We start from the raw sequence: 20,418 nt of genomic DNA, 5'->3' as shown, positions 1-20,418 counted from the left end.
CAGAAGCATTCCATTAAAATAAACAGAAATGCAATGCATTTCAAATCCAGGGTCGTGTCCCAACTGGCACACTGTTCCCTTTATAGTGCACTACCTTTGACCAGGGCCCATAGGGTTCAAAAGTGGTGCACTATATAGGGAAAATGGTGCCATTTGGGACACAGCCCAGGCGTCGTTGCACCAAAGTGACAGGATGTGACTACACAGAAGAACCTTTTCCTACACACCGAGCGGGATGGGTACAACTAGTTATTTACAGAAATACCTTTGCTGCTGGCAATTTGATTTCCTCAACAACACCACTTACTGGCCCACGTGCAAAACATTGTTGTCGGCACTCTGAAGAATGTTTGTCTGCAAAGTAATACTGTGAATCACTGTAAAACGTATGACGATGTTATAAGAGGAATTGTGTAACTCCCTTGTGATTGGCACATAAAGAGCTTGTTATTATTTCTCTCTCTACTGTGGGATCTCTGGCTTCAAGCTAATTAATCCTGAGCTGTTATTGTATGGCTTTCTTTAGAAGACAGCACTGCTGTTGGTTTTACAATGATGAAGTAGAGTTTCTATGGATGCTCTAGATCGTCTTATGGACTCTTGCTTTCACATCATCACTACTAGCCCCTCACAATACATGGGAAACCTATTCAAACACCTCTGAAATGAGGACCAGAACATAAGTGAATTTCCTGTGAGAGAGTATCTGTGCCTCGCTCCTTCTCCCTGGTCTCACAGTGTGGTGGGAGAAACAAAGAGCTGACAAGCCTTGGTCCCCCACGGTGCGGTGGTGACAGACAACCAGAGACAGAGCAGTGCTCTGCAATAACTACTGCTGCCACCAGCAGCCACTGGCCAGTAGGGAAGAAAGGCTGATAATTACAGCACACAGACCCTGGCTGGGCAGAACAAAACAGCCATGATTACGCCTGTCTCGTTGCCGCTTGCTCCTCATTAGATCCCAGGGAAGCAATGTTTAATCTCTCTCTTTCTCTCTAGCTCTCTATCGCTCTCTTTCTCTCTCTCTGCAAGTCCAACTGAGGAGTTGGGTGGGTGTAAGGAAGAGGGAGGGGTGGGGGAGGGACAATGGGTTCCTGGAGACCCATCAACAGCATTAGCCCCTCAGCCTACTGACGGCTGAATGGACGGACACACTCAAGAATGTCATTAGCACCCGTTCTTAGTTCAGAGACAGCAGACACTTGAAATTGTCAGGAAACATTGTGTCTCCAAGAGATTGGAGAGAGAGAACGAGAGACAGAAGGGGAGAGAGAGAGAGAGAGAGAGAGAGCGAGAGAGAGAGAGAGAGAGAGCGAGAGAGAGCGAGAGAGAGAGAGAGAGAGAGAGAGAGAGAGAGAGAGAGAGAGAGAGAGAGAGAACAGAGAGAACAGAGAGAGAGAGAGAGAGAGAGAGAGAGAGGTAGCTAGAGAGAGAGGTAACGAGAGAGAGCGCTAAATGGAGTGACCGAGAGAGGGAGCGACAAAGAGTACTGTTTCTCTGTACTGAGTGTACTGCAGACACTGATGTTCTCTCAGTATTGCGTCTAGACCAAGGACAGTCAGTCACTCTGTTGCAGCAGCAGCAGATACTCTCCAGGGGTACTGCATCAAACACTAGACATTGTGTTTTTCTTTTTTTCTTTTTTGGGGGGGCCAAAGCTAAGATGTTTGACTTGTTGTTAGCGTTCATCATCATTGACAATTATATAAAATAACTTAAAAGCATTCTAACCATTCACAGCCACTCCTCTATTCTTCTCCATCTGTTAACAAATGCACTTTGCAGTGACAGTTTTTCCACTTTAATTGAAATGCAAACCCCCAGTTAGTACTGTGGCTTTCTTTCCCCAGTTAATAGATTTACGTTAAAAGTGTAATCTTCTGTGTAAACCCGAGTTTATAAAAAAAGTATATTATTTTAGTTCATAAAGCAACAGAAGACTATTAAACACCATTTTGTGTGTGCAAGCCTTGGAATTATCTCTTTTCCCATAATTGCTTCCAGATAAATTGGCCTATCCAATTATAACATTTTCCATACAATTTTCATGGTAATAGGTATGACTGTCACTCAACTATTCTCGCATTCGCCACACATTTCTGGACCACGCTTCTTTTTTTAAGATGTCATTGCTCTTCAATTTGTGAGAGTTTAGCAGCCTTGTTTTAAGCACTGCAGAATAAGAAAAGACGGCACACAGACAACATTTGGGATTCATAGAAAGGCGTTCTTCCACAAACATTCGGTTAACAATACATGGAAAAACCCTGATCTCATTCCTATTGAATACCTATTCAAACACCTCCGAAATTATGACCAGAACATAAGTGAATGGCTTTGCACACTGTATTAAACCTTGAACGTTTCACTGACCACCAAGACTGTTTCTCAGGGAGGGATGAGTAGGCAGTATTACTCTGAATTTCCTTGTTCTACAGTCAATGTGGGTGTTACTTTAAAGCGGCAATAAGCAGTTGAAACAATAGCGTTCTCCTCACCCCTGTTTCGGTAAAAAGCTGAGGGATGGGGCTGGAGAAATGTGACCACTCTCAAATTCATAGACAGCGCTATGGATGCAAGGACTGACCATCCATGATATCAGAATAATAGTTTTAACCATGTTTTTAGGCTACATAGTGTTTGTTTACAAGAGTATAACAAGCTTATATTTTGGGATCTGATGGGGTACGACAGTTGAACTAAGCTCATGAGGCATTTACAAGTTATATTTTTCAAGAATTCATAGATACATATCAGTAATTTATAAGTTCAAAAATGGATGTAGCAACTATGGATTGCCCCTTTAAATCAACATTTTGCTATATAATTCTTACAGATTGTTTTATTGCCTTTTTAATCGGATAATAATTCTGGAACGTTTTCATTGGAATCAATGATAATTTTTGATTTTAAGTTGGTCTGTTTTTCACTATATCCAGTTTAAGAATATTGTTCTTTCTCAAAGCACTCACTAGGGTAAATCTTGTGGTCCTTTACTTTATCAATAATTAAATAATAACATTGCTCTCTCTCTCCAGATGGACCACGACCCACGGAACCCAGCCTACATCGCTACTCAAGGCCCTCTTCCCTCAACGGTGGCTGATTTCTGGCAGGTACAGTCCTCTCTTTCATAAAATCAATATCTTCTCCAGACTTAAATAAGAAGGGAACAGTGTTATTAGCAGTGTAAGTCAAACTGGAGACAAGTGCTTTTTGTAATCCCACTATAGCCTCCATATATACCGCTACACAATCTACTTGCAAATGATAATGAAATATTGGTGCACATTTTATTTACAGTCGTGGTCAAAAGTGTTGAGAATGACACAAGTATTGATCTTCAGAAAGTTTGCTGCTTCAGTGTTTTTAGATATTTTTGTCAGATGTTACTATGGTATACTGAAGTATAATTACAAGTATTCCATAAGTGTCAAAGGCTTTTATTGACAATTACATTAAGTTTATGCAAAGAGTCAATATTTGCAGTGTTGACCCTTCTTTTTCAAGACCTCTGCAAATCGCCCTGGCATGCTGTCAATTAACGTCTGGGCCACATCCTGACTGATGGCAGCCCATTCTTGCATAATCAATGCTTGGAGTTTGTCAGAATTTGTGGGGTTTTGTTTGTCCACCCGCCTCTTGAGGATTGACCACAAGTTCTCAATGGCATTAAGGTCTGGGGAGTTTCCTGACTATGGACCCAACATTTCAATGTTTTGTTCCCCGAGCCACTTAGTTATCACTTTTGCCTTATAGCAAGGTGCTCCATCATGCTGGAAAAGGCATTGTTCATCACCAAACTGTTCTTGGATGGTTGGGAGAAGTTGCTCTCGGAGGATGTGTTGGTACCATTCTTTATTCATGGCTGTGTTCTTAGGCAAAATTGTGAGTGAGCCAACTCCCTTGGCTGAGAAGCAACCCCACACATGAATGGTCTCAGGATGCTTTACTATTGGCATGACACAGGACTGATGGTAGCGCTCACCTTGTCTTCTCCGGACAAGCTTTTTTCCGGATGCCCCAAACAATCGGAAAGGGGATTCATCAGAGAAAATGACTTTACCCCAGTCCTCAGCAGTCCAATCCCTGTACCTTTTGCAGAATATCAGTCTGTCCCTGATGTTTTTCCTGGAGAGAAGTGGCTTCCTCGCTGCCCTTCTTGACACCCGGCCATCCTCCAAAAGTCTTTGCCTCACTGTGCGTGCAGATGCACTCACACCTGCCTGCTGCCATTCCTGAGCAAGCTCTGCACTGGTGGTTCCCCGATCCCGCAGCTGAATCAACTTTAGGAAACGGTCCTGGCGCTTGCTGGACTTTCTTGGGCGCCCTGAAGCCTTCTTCACAACAATTGAACCTCTCTCCTTGATGTTCTTGATGATCCGATAAATGGTTGATTTAGGTGCAATCTTACTAGCAGCAATATCCTTGCCTGTGAAGCCCTTTTTGTGCAAAGCAATGATGACGGCACGTGTTTCCTTGCAGGTAACCATGGTTAACAGGGGAAGAACAATGATTTCAAGCACCTCCCTCCTTTTAAAGCTTCCAGTCTGTTATTCTAACTCAATCAGCATGACAGAGTGATCTCCAGCCTTGTCCTCGTCAACACTCTCACCTGTGTTAACGAGAGAATCACTGACATGATGTCAGCTGGTCCTTTTGTGGCAGGGCTGAAATGCAGTGGAAATGTTTTTTGGGGATTTAAGTAAATTTTCATGGCAAAGAGGGACTTTGCAATTAATTGCAATTCATCTGATCACTCTTCATAACATTCTGGAGTATATGCAAATTGCCATCATAAAACTGAGGCAGCAGACTTTGTGAAAATTAATATTTGTGTCATTCTCAAAACTTTTGACCACGACTGTATACAGATATGCCTGGTTGTGTCAAACTATAGGAGAGAAAGGCAGGTTGTCTTGAATTAGATTAGATTATTTCATGCAATCGATAAGGTGGTGAAGTATTATTTTCTACCTCTCTGATAATGGGAGAATTCCAAGGATGGAATTGTTCTGAGTTCATCCCAAATGGCACCCTATTCCCTATATAGTGCACTACTTTTTTTCATCAGGGTGCATAGTGCTCTGGTCAAAAGTAGAGCACTATGTAGGGAATAGGGCGCCATTTGGGATGCATCCTCTGTCCCCCGTGTGTTACTTTAATTGTGCTGCTGAGTGGACGGAATGCCTGGCCCAGCATGAGGACAACCGGAGTATGGGCCTCGGCCTGGACCTCTCTGCCTAATCCCTGTTGGGCCCTGAACACACTCTGAGAGGGGGGTGGAGGCTCTCTCTCTCCCCTCTTCTCCCTAATCTTCCCCCTCCTGTCATTCACTGGCCCTCTCGAGTCCCCACACAGCATGCAGCTCTCTCTCGCTCTCTCTCTCCCCCTCTCCCATAGTCATTATGGCGGCTCAGTGTTACAGAGTTCAAGGAGCTTCCATATTCAGGCTTTCCTGAGGTTATTTTTTAGTGTCTATTCTACCCAGTCAGCAGAATTATGTTTTACCATCATTAAGTACTCTAATGAGCACTGATAGTCTTAGTAAATTAGTATTTTTTTTAAGTGCATTTTACATGGGTCACAACACACTTTACATCATTAAACTCTATTAGAACTTTGTCAACTGTGCTATACTTTGTTCGATGTGCTAAACATTAGCAAATGCTCTTGGTAACTGTGAAATCATGAGCCGTAGGTGAGAGAGCATCCTGGTCATCTGATGAGTGTGACAATAATGTTTTATTAGCTTCATTAACCTGGCTGCTGTTTTTCTATCCTGCCAATGGCTCTCTAGAGCCTACCCAACTTCTGACCAGCGCCATCTAGACTGTATGTCAGCAAGAAAAATACACCTAAACAGACACTCCTAGTTGTGGAATGACACAATAGGGAGAGGGACTGTCTCAGTAACAATAATGTATTTATTTGTTAAGGGACAGATACAATTAAAACATTGATACTTTGAATCATCAAAAGTCAGATGCATTGCACCATCATGCTTTAGCTTGCGCCAATTTGCACCATCAGTCCCCCCTCCATATGAAGCTGTTACTTTTTTAACCAAACTGTTTTACTATTGTTAAAGTTGACAAAAACGACCATTTAGAGGACTTTAAGAATTTCACAGCGACAGCTAACAGTGTTTTTCCCAATTATATATGGAAAGTAGATGGTACTGTAATTTAGATGCAGATGATTCAATAAGAAGGAATGGATGATAATGAACCATTTTAATAAGCGTTTTATTCAATATTCCTGTTTGTCAAGTTTTGTATTGTTCCTCTAACACTAGTAAATGGACTCGTACATAAAAGTTTGAAGTGTGTGTGGGAGCATCTCAATAAAATAGCGTGAGGCAAGCACAGTGTGTGTGTGCCTGCACAACCCGATGCAATTACTGGGTGTTGCCTTGTGACAAAATGGCTGTTCTCTCTCTTTTGTGTGCAGATGGTTTGGGAGAATGGCTGTGTGGTCATTGTCATGCTGACGCCCCTCACTGAGAGCGGAGTCAAACAGTGCTACCACTACTGGCCTGACGAGGGGTCCAACCTCTACCACATCTACGAGGTACCAGGCCTGGCTATCCAATGTCTGATGTTCGCTCAAAATGACAATTTGTCGTTATTCTAGACTTATCTATTGTTATTGTTCTAAATCGGAAATATGGTTGTAGTTGTTTAGATTTTTAAATGCATGTGAAACAGTGTAATTTCAGCATAATTTGGTTGTAAATGTACTCACTTTTAATTGTATTCAACCATTTACTAATATACTGTAATAGCACAGTCAGTAATACACATTTTCTAAAGTTTCTATAAGGTACACAATGCACTGCATGTTTAAAATCAAGTGCACTTCTAATTGCATGATTTACTGTGTATTCAGGGATAACTCTTACAATAGAATAAGAATGAGAACTCTTTCTATTTCTATGACTGACATCACTTCCTCTTCCTCTATAGGTGAACCTGGTGTCGGAGCACATTTGGTGTGATGACTTCCTGGTTCGTAGTTTCTACCTAAAGAACATGCAGACCAACGAGACGCGCACCGTCACACAGTTCCACTTCCTTACCTGGCTCAACCAAAACGTCCCTGAGTCCAGCCGGACACTCCTGGACTTCCGCAGGTAGGACTTCCTAGAGTCAGGGCTCGACAGGGCTGTCCTCACCACTATCTAGAGTTGCAAAAATCCGGGACCTTTCCCAAAATTCCCAGGTTTTCCAGAAATCCTGATCAGAAGATTCCTCGGAAAACATAGATTTCTAGAATGTTACCAGATTTTTGCAACCCTATTACTGTCAGACACGGTAACAATAAGGTATTTTGTGGTATTAAACCTTTAGTTCCCTTCTTCTCCTCTTTCTTTATGTGCCAGTCTTCATATAGATATATAAGATATACTATGACTCAGTAAATCTCTTTATTGCTAGCTCTAATGCTCTCTTAGGTCCACTGAGGAATTTTTCAAATAACAGGACAAGTCTGAGTACTGTGATGTTATATAGCCTGGTGTTATTGTATTTGTGCTGCACACTTATGAGGTGAGATCTTCCGGGAAAGAGCAGGGCCAGGATATATGGTGAAACACATCATACTGCCATCAAGCCACCAACTGTGGTCAGTGTGGAATTGTTGCCTTTTCTCATGGGGTGAGGGGAAATACTGGGATTAAAAAATTTGTTCGCGCTCAATTTTTTATTTACATTTGACATTTTAGTCATTTAGCAGACGCTCTTATCCAGAGCGACTTACAGTTAGTGAGTGCATACATTTTCATACTCTATTGCAGTAACACTTGAATCTGAATCTTGGTTTGTGGTTTCGACAGCAATTATCACACTTAAGGGTTCGAGAACATAAACTGCAAGCTAATTCCTCTCTCTGTATTTAATTAACAAGTCTTACTTATGATCGAGCAGCACATTCTTTTATTTCTCAGTTTCATAGCAACCTACCTGTTTTGTTTTGTTTTCTTCCTTTTGTTATATTGCCAGCTAATTAGCGGTTGCCAGTGTCATTTTTGTGATGTTGCAGCTAGTAATATGAGCCCAGTTGCATAGTCACAAAAGTGATCATTGGAAACTGTGACTCTGCAACCAGGGGCCTTGCGGAACCCCCCTGCTCCTCCTCTCTCTCCTCAGCCTCTCCTCCTCTCTCTAACGACCTCTCACCTTTTGCTTGCTCATGATTTGCTTTACTTTCTCTGACTGATACTCTATAAGTTTAACTTATCTAAGGATCGCCTCCCTCCTTTGAATTCCCCCACTTCCCCCCAACCAACCCCCCATTGGTGATCTGCTGTTGTTCCTATGGTAACTTGGTTCATGGTGGGATCGGGACTTCTGAATTGTGAATTGATTTTTCGTTTTGTTGAGTAACATTTTCTGTCAATTTACTTTTGATCGATGAAGGAATACTATTCATTTAAATCCAGTTTATTAAAGAGATAATCATTGGGTATTATAGCGAGAGCTTGAAATAAATCCCTAGGCATAAGTATTCAGTGTCCTGCCCCACATACAGTAAATGTATAAGTACTGTAGTAGGGTTGAATATTTTCCCGGTATTTTACAAACGTTCCATCCTGAGAATAAATCACTTTTCTCCCGGGTAGCCCGGTATTTCCCGCCAAAACCAGACCATGTCATTCAAAAACATTATAAAGAATAGAAATATGTCTGGATTTGATTAGAGCTTTGATCAACATGAAAATTAAAACCTGATGCTACCTGAGCCTGATGATTTATGTATTTAATACATTTTATGATCCCTACATTAACGACATATAATGAGCCCAAGCCCAAAAAAGCCCAAATGATTGTGCCATTATCCAATACATATAGTATATGATATAGGCTACTGCACATTATGCATGACAGAAAAACATAAAAGCCCATAGATGTAGCTAGCTATATGCTCTCTTGGGTAAATAAATGAATCTGGCTCCAGTAGGCTAATATTTTTGAGTGTGAACTGTATTACTGTAATGTATTGTATTATACTGTATTATATGGACTGGAATTACACGCATTGTTCAAACCATGATTAAACAGGGAGAGAACATGCGATTCTGGTGCAGCACATGTGGCCTACAAAGTTACAAGTATAGGCTAACGAATTTGATTTTAATTTTGAATAAAAGGGCCTATTTGTATAATTAGTAGGCTGCCGCATATATAAAAAATGTAAATGTAATAATATTTCCCATAATGTTATTAGCCTACCTCTTTCTCTCTCTATTGTTGCTTCATTCCTTCCTCACTTTCAACAGTTAAATGAAACAAGTTTAATTGTGGAACTGCAATTAAAAAACAAGGTGACCCCTGAAAGCCAGATGGAGATGGGTAAATTAGACGCGCATTCGGTCTTTATATTACTATAGCATAGGCTATGCTGCAGCAAATGTATGCCTACCTGTCACAAGAAAAAAAGTGACCATGATGAGATGATAGGGCTACATGCATTGTAGAGTGCACTCCATACTGAGATGGTCTGTCCCCACCCTGAGCGTTGATTCATCATGCGGAGTCCATAGAGAAACCAGATTTAGACATTGCATATAATTTAACAGTTCCATTTCACGCCATGCTGTTCATATAAATAATTTATTCGAATTAACCAGTTTCTCACAGTTATTTATCCTGGGAAAAGGGAGTGGTTTTGGGCGGTAAATCCCGGTAAAGCTTGGTAACCAGGTTCACGCCATTCAACCCTATACTGTAGTATACATACAGATGGAAGTTGAATTCTTATTTAGTTCTAGTTCTTTAGAAGTTTCAGTAAGATCATTAGCCTACTGCATGTACTTTTATGGGAGTGAGTTTCCCCTAACCCCCACCGCCCCTTCCCCTAACCCCCACCGCCCCTTCCCCTAAACCCCACCGCCCCTTCCCCTAATCCCCACCGCCCCTTCCCCTAACCCCCACCGCCCCTTCCCCTAAACCCCCACCGCCCCTTCCCCTAACCCCCACCGCCCCTTCCCCTAATCCCCACCGCCCCTTCCCCTAATCCCCACCGCCCCTTCCCCTAATCCCCACCGCCCCTTCCCCTAACCCCCACCGCCCCTTCCCCTAACCCCCACCGCCCCTTCCCCTAACCCCCACCGCCCCTTCCCCTAACCCCCACTGCCCCTTCCCCTAACCCCCACCGCCCCTTCCCCTAACCCCCACCGCCCCTTCCCCTAACCCCCACCGCCCCTTCCCCTTTAACATTTTAGTTATTGCGCTCCATGATGAAAAGATCTGGTCCAGCATAATTCACCTCCACAACAACAGCCAATTAACAATGTGAGGGCCGCTGTACGGTGCTGCTGGCAGGAGTGTGTCTCGCCACTGTGTAATTTCTTTAATTGTACAAGGTTAATGCATGGCGGACAAAATGGCACCCTATTCCCTGTATAGTGCACTATATTTGACCAGAGCCCTGGTCAAAAGTAGTGCACTAATGTGTCATCTGGGACGCATATACCCAGCAGCCACCACACCTCATTACCACAATCCAATATATCACCACTGCAATGGCATATCTTCATTAAGTCAGTCTTCATTAATTATGGTTGTGAAATTTGGATTTATATATTCTTTTAAATAGATTGAGAAGGGATGTATCTTTTCAAAGTCCACAGTATCATTATAATATTTAACCTTGATGTAGACTTGTTCTTGCCTTCAGGCCCTTATTAATTTGAGAAGTGTTGACCAATTAAAATCAATCATAACTGAGAATAAAATTGGTTCAATCACTTGGTGTACTCTTTTATTTTATATTTAATTTGATCTAATTTTGATGTTGGGATTTGACATAAGGTTTATGATGCTTTATGTCTTCTGTCTGTTCTGTTGCAGAAAGGTTAACAAGTGCTACCGGGGACGGTCTTGTCCTATAATAGTCCATTGCAGGCAAGTATAAAGAGTATTGTACCTCAGTAGAGGAAGTAAATGATGTAATCACAGTATGCCATTTGTCTGTAGTGGGTCTTACATCTATGATTATAACACCCCTCTCTCTCTCTATTATGCATAGATCTATTATGCATAGATCTACTGTGTTTTCCTTTCATGTATATGTTCCAAACCACAGTTCCCAAAAATAGATCAACCCTGAAACCTGAAATAAATGGTTGGAATATAGTTTATACACTGAACAAAAATATAAACACAAAATGAAAGGAGTTGGTCCCATGTTTCATGAGCTGAAATAAAAGATCCCAGAAATTTGCCATACATACAAAAAGCTTATTTCTCTCACATTTTGTGCACAAATTTGTTTATATCCCTGTTCGTGAGCATTTCTCCTTTGCCAAGATAATCCATCCACCTGACAGGTGTGGCATATCAAGAAGCTGATTAAACAGCATGATCATCACACAGCTGCACCTTGTGCGGGGGACAATAAAAGGCCACTCTAAAATGTGCAGTTTTGTCACGCAACACAATGCCACAGATGTCTCAAGTTTTGAGGGACCGTGCAATTGGCATGCTGACTGCAGGAATGTCCACCAGAGCAGTTGCCAGAGAATTTAATGTTCATTTCTCTACTATCGTGACGTTTTAGAGAATTTGGCAGTATGTCCAACCGGCCTCAAACCGAAGACCACGTGTAACCAAGCCAGCCCAGGACCTCCACATCCAGCATCTTCATCGTCTGAGACCAACCACCCGGACAGCTGATGAAACTGTGGGTTTGCACAACCGAAGAAGTTCTGCACAAACTGTCAGAAACCGTCTCAGGGAAGCTCATCTGCGTGCTCGTTGTCATCACCGGGGTCTTGACCTGACTGCAGTTCGGCGTCGTAACCGACTTCAGTGGGCAAGTGCTCACCTTCGATGGCCACTGGCACACTGGAGAAATGTGCTTTTTACGGATGAATCCCAGTTTCAACTGTAACGGGCAGATGGCCAGCGGTGGGGTTATGGTATGGGCAGGCATAAGCTACGGACAACGAACACAATTGCATTTGATCAATGGCAATTTGAATCCTGAGGCCCATTGTCGTGCCATTCATCCGCCACCATCACCTCATGTTTCAGCATGATAGTGCACAGCCCCATGTCGCAAGGGTCAGGTCAGTACACAATTCCTGGAAGCTGAAAATGTCCCAGTTCTTCCATGGCCTGCATACTAACCAGACATGTCACCCATTGAGCATGTTTGGGATGCTCTGGATCGACGTGTATGACAGCGTGTTCCAGTTCCCGCTAATATCCAGCAACTTCGCACAGCCATTGAAGAGGTGTGGGACAACATTCCATAGGCCACAATCAACAGCCTGATCCACTCTATGCTAAGGAGATGTGTCGCACTGCATGAGGCAAATGGTGGTCACACCAGATACTGACTGGTTTTCTGATCCACGTCCCTACCTTTTTTTAAGGTATCTGTGACCAACAGATGCATATCTGTATTCCCAGTCATGTGAAACCCATAGATTAGGGCCTAATGTCATTATTTCAATTGACTGATTTCCTTATATGAACTGTAACTCAGTAAAAAAAAATGAAATTGTTGTATGTTGCGTTTATATTTTTGTTCAGTGTAGTTTAAAGCTTGTGTTTTCAGTTTTCATATAACCATTAGCACAAGCAGCAACATTAGCATAGCTATAGCTTTGTAGACTACACATAGGCACCTTGCAGATAAATCACAGGTCTCTATCTCAGCTCAGATCAGCTTAGCTCAGCTCTGAGAGGCGAGCCAGTCGAGGCCAGGCAGGCAAACAAACATCTTAAAATGTGTTTTCTGTGGCCCAGGGCTTTGTCCTCAGCCTTATCTTTGATCAGTTCATAATAACCCATGCTAGGCATTGCTAAGTATCGATACATACTGCAAACTACAGATCACAGACATAGATAGCAGCGTCCCCCCGGAGTCCCTGTCTGCATTCCAAATGTCACCCTAGTCTCTTCATAGTGGTGCTACCAGGCCCTAGTCAAAAGTACTGCACTACAAAGGGATAGGGGGCCATTTGGGAAGCACATCCTGTAAACTGCAACGGGATTGTGCTCAATTACCATTGCCCAGATTGTTCAGATACACAACAGACAGTGTGTTTACTGTGTTTATGTAAACCTCTCGTGCTTTTTTAAGGGGATTTGGTGTCTCCTTTTTTTACAGTGCCAACACCAGTCGAAGTAGGTGATTTATAAGTGAAAGACATAGATTAAAAACATAAATGAAAATAGTATTGCATCTCTATTCATCAAACTAAATGTTCAGTATACCCCCTCTTTTTTCTATATGTACTGAGTGTTTTTGTTTGTTAGTTTTTCACCAGCAATTTTAATAAAATAAATGTACTCTTCTTTGCATCATATTGCAGCTTTGCCACTTTTGAGGATGGTTTATTATTCTTGTTATTACATTTAAACCCCAGAACAACCCTTTTATACAAAAATCAAAATAGCATTAGTAATTTTATATGCTTGGAATATTAAACTCTCCTCTATGTTGCCACCTGTTATGACTGAATAAAGACAGCTCACATTTTTACAAGCTGATACAATATCAACAAACAAAAATATTAGCATTCAAAATTAACAACTTTCATTTAGGCCTGTAAGTAAAAATTGTATTGACCAAAACAATAACACATTGAAATAGTATTGTGTCTGTTAAGTCATGCTAATCACACCCCATCTCTCTCTCTCTCTCTCTCTATTGCAGCAATGGCGCCGGGAGGAGTGGAACATACATTCTGATTGACATGGTTCTCAATAAGATGGCTAAAGGTGGGAGTCAGACAGCTTTTCTTTTCTCTTTAGGCTTGTTTAGCAGCATCGCCAATTCAACATTAAAGCCTTACTCTTTTTCAGCTGTGGGTCTTGAAATGCATTAGAGGGTGACTAGCTCGGGTGCAGCTTCAATGAATGAATGATCAATGGAAATGGAGAGAAAAAAATATGGAGATATTTTTTGGTTAATATCAGTATTCCCAATCACATTGATTATTTCAGATATACATGTAGTTTAAGAGTTCCTATTCTGGCAATTTATGTCAAACAAATTGTAAATTTGTTAATGCAGATACATTTATCATGTTTATTGGAATGTAATGCCATTTCTCTTCAGCAAACAGCATACCTAATTGTGTTCATGTAGGCTCACATGCACTTTTGTTGGAATGTGCTCTTCCATTCAAATTGAAAGCACCTTACACCAATTGCTTCAGCATGGCATTCACACAAACACACACACACACACACACACACAAACACTAATTTGTTCTTGACCTATTCTCCTCTCGGTTTGTCGTGGTGGTGGTGGTGGTGTGTGTGTGTGTGTGTGTGTGTGTGTGTGTGTGTTCATCCGTGCATTTACATTTGTGTGTATTAGTGATTTCAAAATCTCCTGACCGGTGCTGTGGCCCTGGCCTTAAGCAGGCATCTTAGGCCTGCTGAGAGGGGCTTTTCCCAGGCTGTCACACTGTGAGGCAGCCCAAAGGCTTTCTTCTCTGTGCCGTGGAGGAATCTGGGCCCGGCCAGTTAGGGTTAGGGTCCTCTTTGTCTGTCTCCTGAGAAGCAGGAGGCCCAGGTTCCCTCAGCCTGATCAAAGACCTGTATGCCCTTGGACACAAAATCATTCTCTTCTCACTTTTTTTACCCTCTCTTTTTCTCCCAAGGAATGAATTGTACATTCGGAGGCTGAGAATTATGCCTTTTTTTTTTACTTACTACCAAAGCCTCTTTTTTTTCTCCTGCTGTAATGTTCTCTCTAACTTAAGAATCAGCAGCACAAGTGCAGGAGTGCTTTCAGCCCGGGGTCCAGCTGCTAGCCACGGCTCTGTCTCTTTCACAGCTCCCACAAGGACTTGGGGCTTTCTCTTGATTCTTCTCAGAGCACCCCTCCTTGAAGGGATTCTTGCAAGGGAAACTCAAATGAGCCATTTATACTGTTCCTCCACAGTCTGGTTTATTACAACCAACACAATAGCCTGGCTGTTAAGTCCTAGAAAATGAAGAACTTATTAGTGTGGTGCTCATAGAACTGTGTGAGCACCAGTCTTGGGTGGGAGGAATAGACTTGAGTTACTCTATTGTAACTGTAGAGTAAAAACTGTCATTGAAAGAGAATGGCTTGAATTAGCTATTCTTGCTTATTATTTTATCTTTTGTGTAAAACAGAAAAGTTTGCTCTTTTGATGCACAGGAAAGATTTTCTGAGGAAAGTGTGAGAGGGGTTAAGGTAGTTAGCTACAGAAAACAAATCAAATCCAGTTTATTTTTCAATTTTCCTCACCACTCCTCATGAATGTAATTTTGTTGTGTTTGTCTCCCTCACTCTGTTACTTATGATTTTCTCCAAAGCTTTCACAGTAGGCCTTCAGCGCCACACAGACGATCATGTAGTCTGGCCCCAATTCCAGACCCAGATAGCTGTCTTCTTTGTGATCACAGCCATGTTTGGTCGGCAGGGGAGCATAGAGCAGTGCCAACTGGGCACTGGGTCTGAGGGCAGGGCCCGCTGCCAGGCTGACTGGGCACTGGTGCTGCAGGGATGGGGAAGAGAGGGTTCTCCACTCTGCTTGCCCAGTATCCAACACATCTAGCTATTCACCTGGGTGGTAGCTTGCCAAGTAGGAAGGCAGAAATACAGACAGGTAAATAGGCAGGCATCCCTTGCTGCTTGAGACTGAGACAACCTATGGGGCACCTTGGTTAGCTCACAAAGCTTTGATCAAAACAAATCGTTATTTGAAGTGTTTATTTTGTTTTATTTTATCCTAAGAGAATCCCTCTGATTCCTGTATCTTACATTTTGTGGTTTTACAAATACCTTTGCAAACATGTTCTTTCCCCACCCTCTCATTTTCATCCAGCCAACAAAACAATCGGAGCCTTGTTTGTAGCGTCTGTGTGGATATGGGATGAATGTAATACTTTTCAATCGTTGCATGGCGGAGGTTCCAAAGGGAGCGAGTAAAAATGAGATTGACAGACGCTGCCTGGATGATCTCCTGGCTTTGAACTCTGTCCAATTTGTTGTTGGTGTTGTGTTGCAGGTGCTAAGGAGATTGATATTGCTGCCACCCTGGAGCACTTGAGGGATCAGCGGCCGGCTATGGTCCAGACAAAGGTAATGTCCTCACCTCTGCTGGGAACTCTAATGGACTCTGATTTCTCAAAGGAGAGGGAGGGAAGGTATGAAATGGCTAGCTATTTAGCGGTGCACTAATAGCGTTCAAATGTTCAAAGCCTTTGCTTTAGTGCAGTGCTAGGTTTGTAGTGGGTGTATGGTGTTTCCCAAACTAGAGAGAGAGAGAGAGAGAGACTGGCATGCTCAGTTAGTTGTGTCTTGTCTACAGAGTCCTCAAGAAATGTGGAGCTTTTATGTCTGTTTCATAAAGCAGAGTATCAGCTCAAATGAGACCCAAGTTGTTCCCCAACACTAAACACAAAGAATGAACAATATGTGTTCTGGTCAGACAATCGACAGCCAGTTTGGAAACATCAATCATAGTGTGGATTCCCTGAGAATTATTAGATTGGCCCAGCAGTCATATCGATCCATTCTTTATTAAACCATGTATCCTCAATGAGTGACTGTCATGTTTTCACAATTATTGGTGATGAGAAATGTTTTATTAGTATACGTTTTGTTTTCTGCAATATCGTATAAGCCTATCGTATATAGTTTGATTTCTGTAGGTAATGGTTCTACATACATAGTACATTTTAGTCGTTTGTTTAGTTAGTAAACTCTACAGTTTTACTCCCCCTAGTGGTTGCTTATTGAATCACTTCAGCATCAAGTGACCAATGGCAGTGAAGTCATTGTTTTCTAGACTTCTTAGACATGATTCTCTATAGCTCCTCTGTAAGTCTGATCTGTGAGTCTATTTCTGTATTGCAATTCATCTGGAAAGAACATTGGCTTAAACTCTACATTGACTCTTTCTCTCGCTCTCGCTCTCTCTCTCTCTCTCTCTCTCTCTCTCTCTCTCTCTCTCTCTCTCTCTCTCTCTCTCTCTCTCTCTCTCTCTCTCTCTCTCTCTCAATCCACCCTCAGGAGCAGTTTGAGTTTGCATTGACAGCTGTTGCGGAGGAGGTGAACGCCATACTCAAAGCTCTTCCACAATGAGAGCATTACCCACTACCAAACATCAGCAGACCTCCCCAGGGACCTCCCTCCTCTTCTCCTCCTCTCCCCCACTCCTCCTCTCCCCCACTCCTCCTCTCCCCCACTCCTCCTCTCCCCCACTCCTTCTCTCCACCTCTCCCCCACTCCTTCTCTCCTTCACTCCACCTCTCCCCCACTCCTCTCCCCCAGTCCTTCTCTCCACCTCTCCCCCACTCCTCCTCTCCCCCACTCCTTCTCTCCACCTCTCCCCCACTCCTCCTCTCCTCCTCTCCTTCTCTCCCCCACTCCTCCTCTCCTTCTCTCCCCCACTCCTCCTCTCCTTCTCTCCACCTCTCCCCCACTCCTCCTCTCCTTCTCTCCCCCACTCCTCCTCTCCTTCTCTCCCCCACTCCTCCTCTCCTTCTCTCCACCTCTCCCCCACTCCTCCTCTCCTCCTCTCCTCCACTCCTCCTCTCCTTCTCTCCCCCACTCCTCCTCTCCTTCTCTCCACCTCTCCGTCTTTGTGGATGTTGTGCGAGAGAGCGTGACCTGATCTTAGTCTTGTATAAAAAAAATAACTTGTTTCTAAACAGACAATTTAGTGCATCAAGACTTTTACTGATTGAAAAACATGTTTATCTATTAAATTATTAGAATATATTAATGACAGAAATATTGTTTTTAGATCTCTATGTATGTGTGTGTAAATTATGATGTTGGTCATGACATCTGTATCATAGGGCATACTTCGTTTTTTTTCTATTTTTTTTCTTTGGTTCTATTATGCGGTGTACTAAACCATACCATGTAATGGAAAACTGCTTAATTTGGTCAAGTCGACTGAAGACTGATAACAATGATGCTGATGTTAATTCTAGTTACCATAGTGATAATGACACCAAGCAATATGGTTTCTTCAGCTTGTCCAGACCTGGACAAATAATTGTATGTTGTGGACAACGATTGTGAGTAAACTAAACTAACTAATGTCAGTAAACTAAACTAGCTAATGCCTGCCTCAAGTAAAGCAGTTCTATGATTTGGTGTACTGTATGTATGATGAAAACGATATTGTCTTTTTGTAAATAAAGCAGTTCTTCTAATCTAGTGTCTGGATTCAATCCGTATCGCCGAAGTATCGCAGAAGATCCTGGTTAAAATGTAAACGTAATTTCCAATTGAGCCGACATACGCAGCGTTTACCGTTAATGCAGTCTCCGCGACCGCGGGAATATTGCCTTTAATTGTCAATCGTGCTATAAAGCGAATCATCAGTGCTACGGATTGAATAAAGCTCTAGATGTACATGTTGCATCAATGGCTTAGGTCTGAATATAAGCTGCCACTGGATGTCCCTGTGTCTTATTTACTGTGTTCCAAATGGCACCCCTTTCCTTATATACAATAGTTAACTTATTTTGACCAGAGTTCTGGTCAAAACAAGTGCACTATGTAGGGAATAGGGTGCCATTTGGGACACCAACCAGGCAGGTTCGTCTGCACTACAGAGTACTGTCAGCTAAATAATAATAATAATAATTAATAATAATATATGCCATTTAGCAGAAGGTTGTATCCTGTACAGTCACCGTGTGCATACAACTCTACCCCAATACTTTGTGCTTTGACTAGACTCATGCCATTCGATCACAAAATCTTGTGTCAAGCTTTCATATGTTTGTCCATTGGATTCTGTTTTGTACATCCAATATTTTCTGAATTGCAGATGATATGACCTGTTTTTTTACCATACACTAGCACATGGCTATTTGAAACTATTATTCCCCAAATGTATCTCCTTCAGCCTCAAAATATATCCTAGAGATACCCTGGTTACGTCTTTTGCTTAGCAGATACTTCACTTATGTTCGAGGAAACATGATTGTACATGATATATCATGTCACCATGAAGAAAGCCAAGGATGTGATTTACTATTTACTTTGACAAGCCAAGGATATATAATCATGCCATTTGAGACATTAATTTCTGAAGAATAGTAGTGCAAGTACAGAGGGGAAATAGTGGATTGTTATATTACATATTGGCAAAAACTCCTCCTGCGTACAAAATGGCAACTGATTCCCTTTCTATTACACTTCTTTTCCTTTGGTCCCTGGTCAAAAGTAGTGCACTATAAAGGGAATAGGGTGCCATTTGGAACGCATCCAGAGTTAAAACGGGCCATGTTTATGTGTCCTATACTGTCACCCACTGCAAAAAGCTTTTATCTTTCAACTCATTTATTGCAAGAGATGGCTGGTCTGTTACATTGATCTGTATATATATATGATTATTCAAAAACCAACAGAAAATATTTTGTTCTAACAGTGAAGATAAACTATTGTGAATAAAGTCCCATTATCGATGGTGTGTTGTATTGCAACCTTGTACTCCCAGATGTTGTCATTCTTTCCACCACTATCTTCTTGTGCAGTACGTATTTATTTTTTGCATTGTCTGAGTAGGCAAGAAACCTCTATAAAGACTACATATAACAGTCATACCTATTCAAAATAAGACCTGATCCTATTTCCCAATACCTCTAAAATGGTCTCAAAGAAACCTTAGTTTCTTTCTAAGGTTCTAAGTTTCCTTCTGGTTCGAAGGTTCTTTCTTCTTAGCCAGAGTGTCTGAATGGCTGGGTGCTATTCTGATCTCCAATCTGCATGGTGATTCACATGGCTTGGCAGCTTCATGCTACTTCAGACTGTAGATTATGCTGTCAACACTTCCTACCAACCACACAGTAACAGGATGGAACACTGACTGACTCCTGTCTCATAACCACACTCTCACGCACGCACGCATGCACACACACACACACACACACAGAGAATGAAGAGAAAGAACTCACCTAAAGAAATGTCACAGTGATATTTTAAAATATATAAATAAAGAACAAGCTTCATAGACAGAAATTATTCTGCTTTTCATAGTAGAAAGTTAATTTAAAAAGATCGACAGGTGGCATGGTGAGATTGCAAACTAAATCTGCTCTTATGCCTCGTCATCTTTGAGGGCCTACTGTAGTCTCTCAATACATCAATTTGTTGTTTTATGCTTTCTAAGTCAACATCTCAGCTATATACAGTACAGTATGTACCAAGCTCAAGGATATACTTTTCTCTCAATCAATAAGCACTTGTTTTGCCTGGATAAGCATACTAAATAAACAGTAGAACACTATTTGAGTCCTAACCTTGCTCCTTCGGTGCCTCTAAGAAGTGACACCTAGCTAATAAAAATGACCATGGTGTATTGTATTGCAACCTTGTACTCCCAGATGTTGTCATTCTTTCCACCACTATCTGCTTGTGCAGTAACTATCACCACCAAAATAAAGTATTTATATT

The 20,418-nt window shown here is 42.0% G+C and overlaps 1 protein-coding gene across 1 annotated transcript in view; it reads left to right on the top strand.

Moving 5' to 3' along the window:
• Positions 1-19,448, top strand: part of LOC311146689 (receptor-type tyrosine-protein phosphatase N2-like) — a 194,284-nt gene extending 174,836 nt beyond the window's left edge. Inside the window, exons 19-25 of the mRNA XM_084183223.1 lie at positions 3,039-3,116; positions 6,454-6,573; positions 6,969-7,135; positions 10,854-10,907; positions 13,672-13,736; positions 16,007-16,080; positions 17,014-19,448. Coding sequence (XP_084039349.1) covers positions 3,039-3,116; positions 6,454-6,573; positions 6,969-7,135; positions 10,854-10,907; positions 13,672-13,736; positions 16,007-16,080; positions 17,014-17,085 — 630 coding nt within the window. The 3' untranslated portion in view covers positions 17,086-19,448. The remainder of the gene's footprint in view (positions 1-3,038; positions 3,117-6,453; positions 6,574-6,968; positions 7,136-10,853; positions 10,908-13,671; positions 13,737-16,006; positions 16,081-17,013) is intronic.
• The last annotated feature ends 970 nt before the right edge of the window (positions 19,449-20,418 follow it).

This window comes from Coregonus lavaretus (genome assembly GCF_964263955.1).
Source record: "Coregonus lavaretus genome assembly, chromosome: 19".
In the NCBI taxonomy this organism is placed as follows: Eukaryota; Metazoa; Chordata; class Actinopteri; order Salmoniformes; family Salmonidae; genus Coregonus; species Coregonus lavaretus.
Note: the sequence above shows the minus strand (reverse complement) of the source record. Positions and strands in the feature narration are given on the sequence as shown.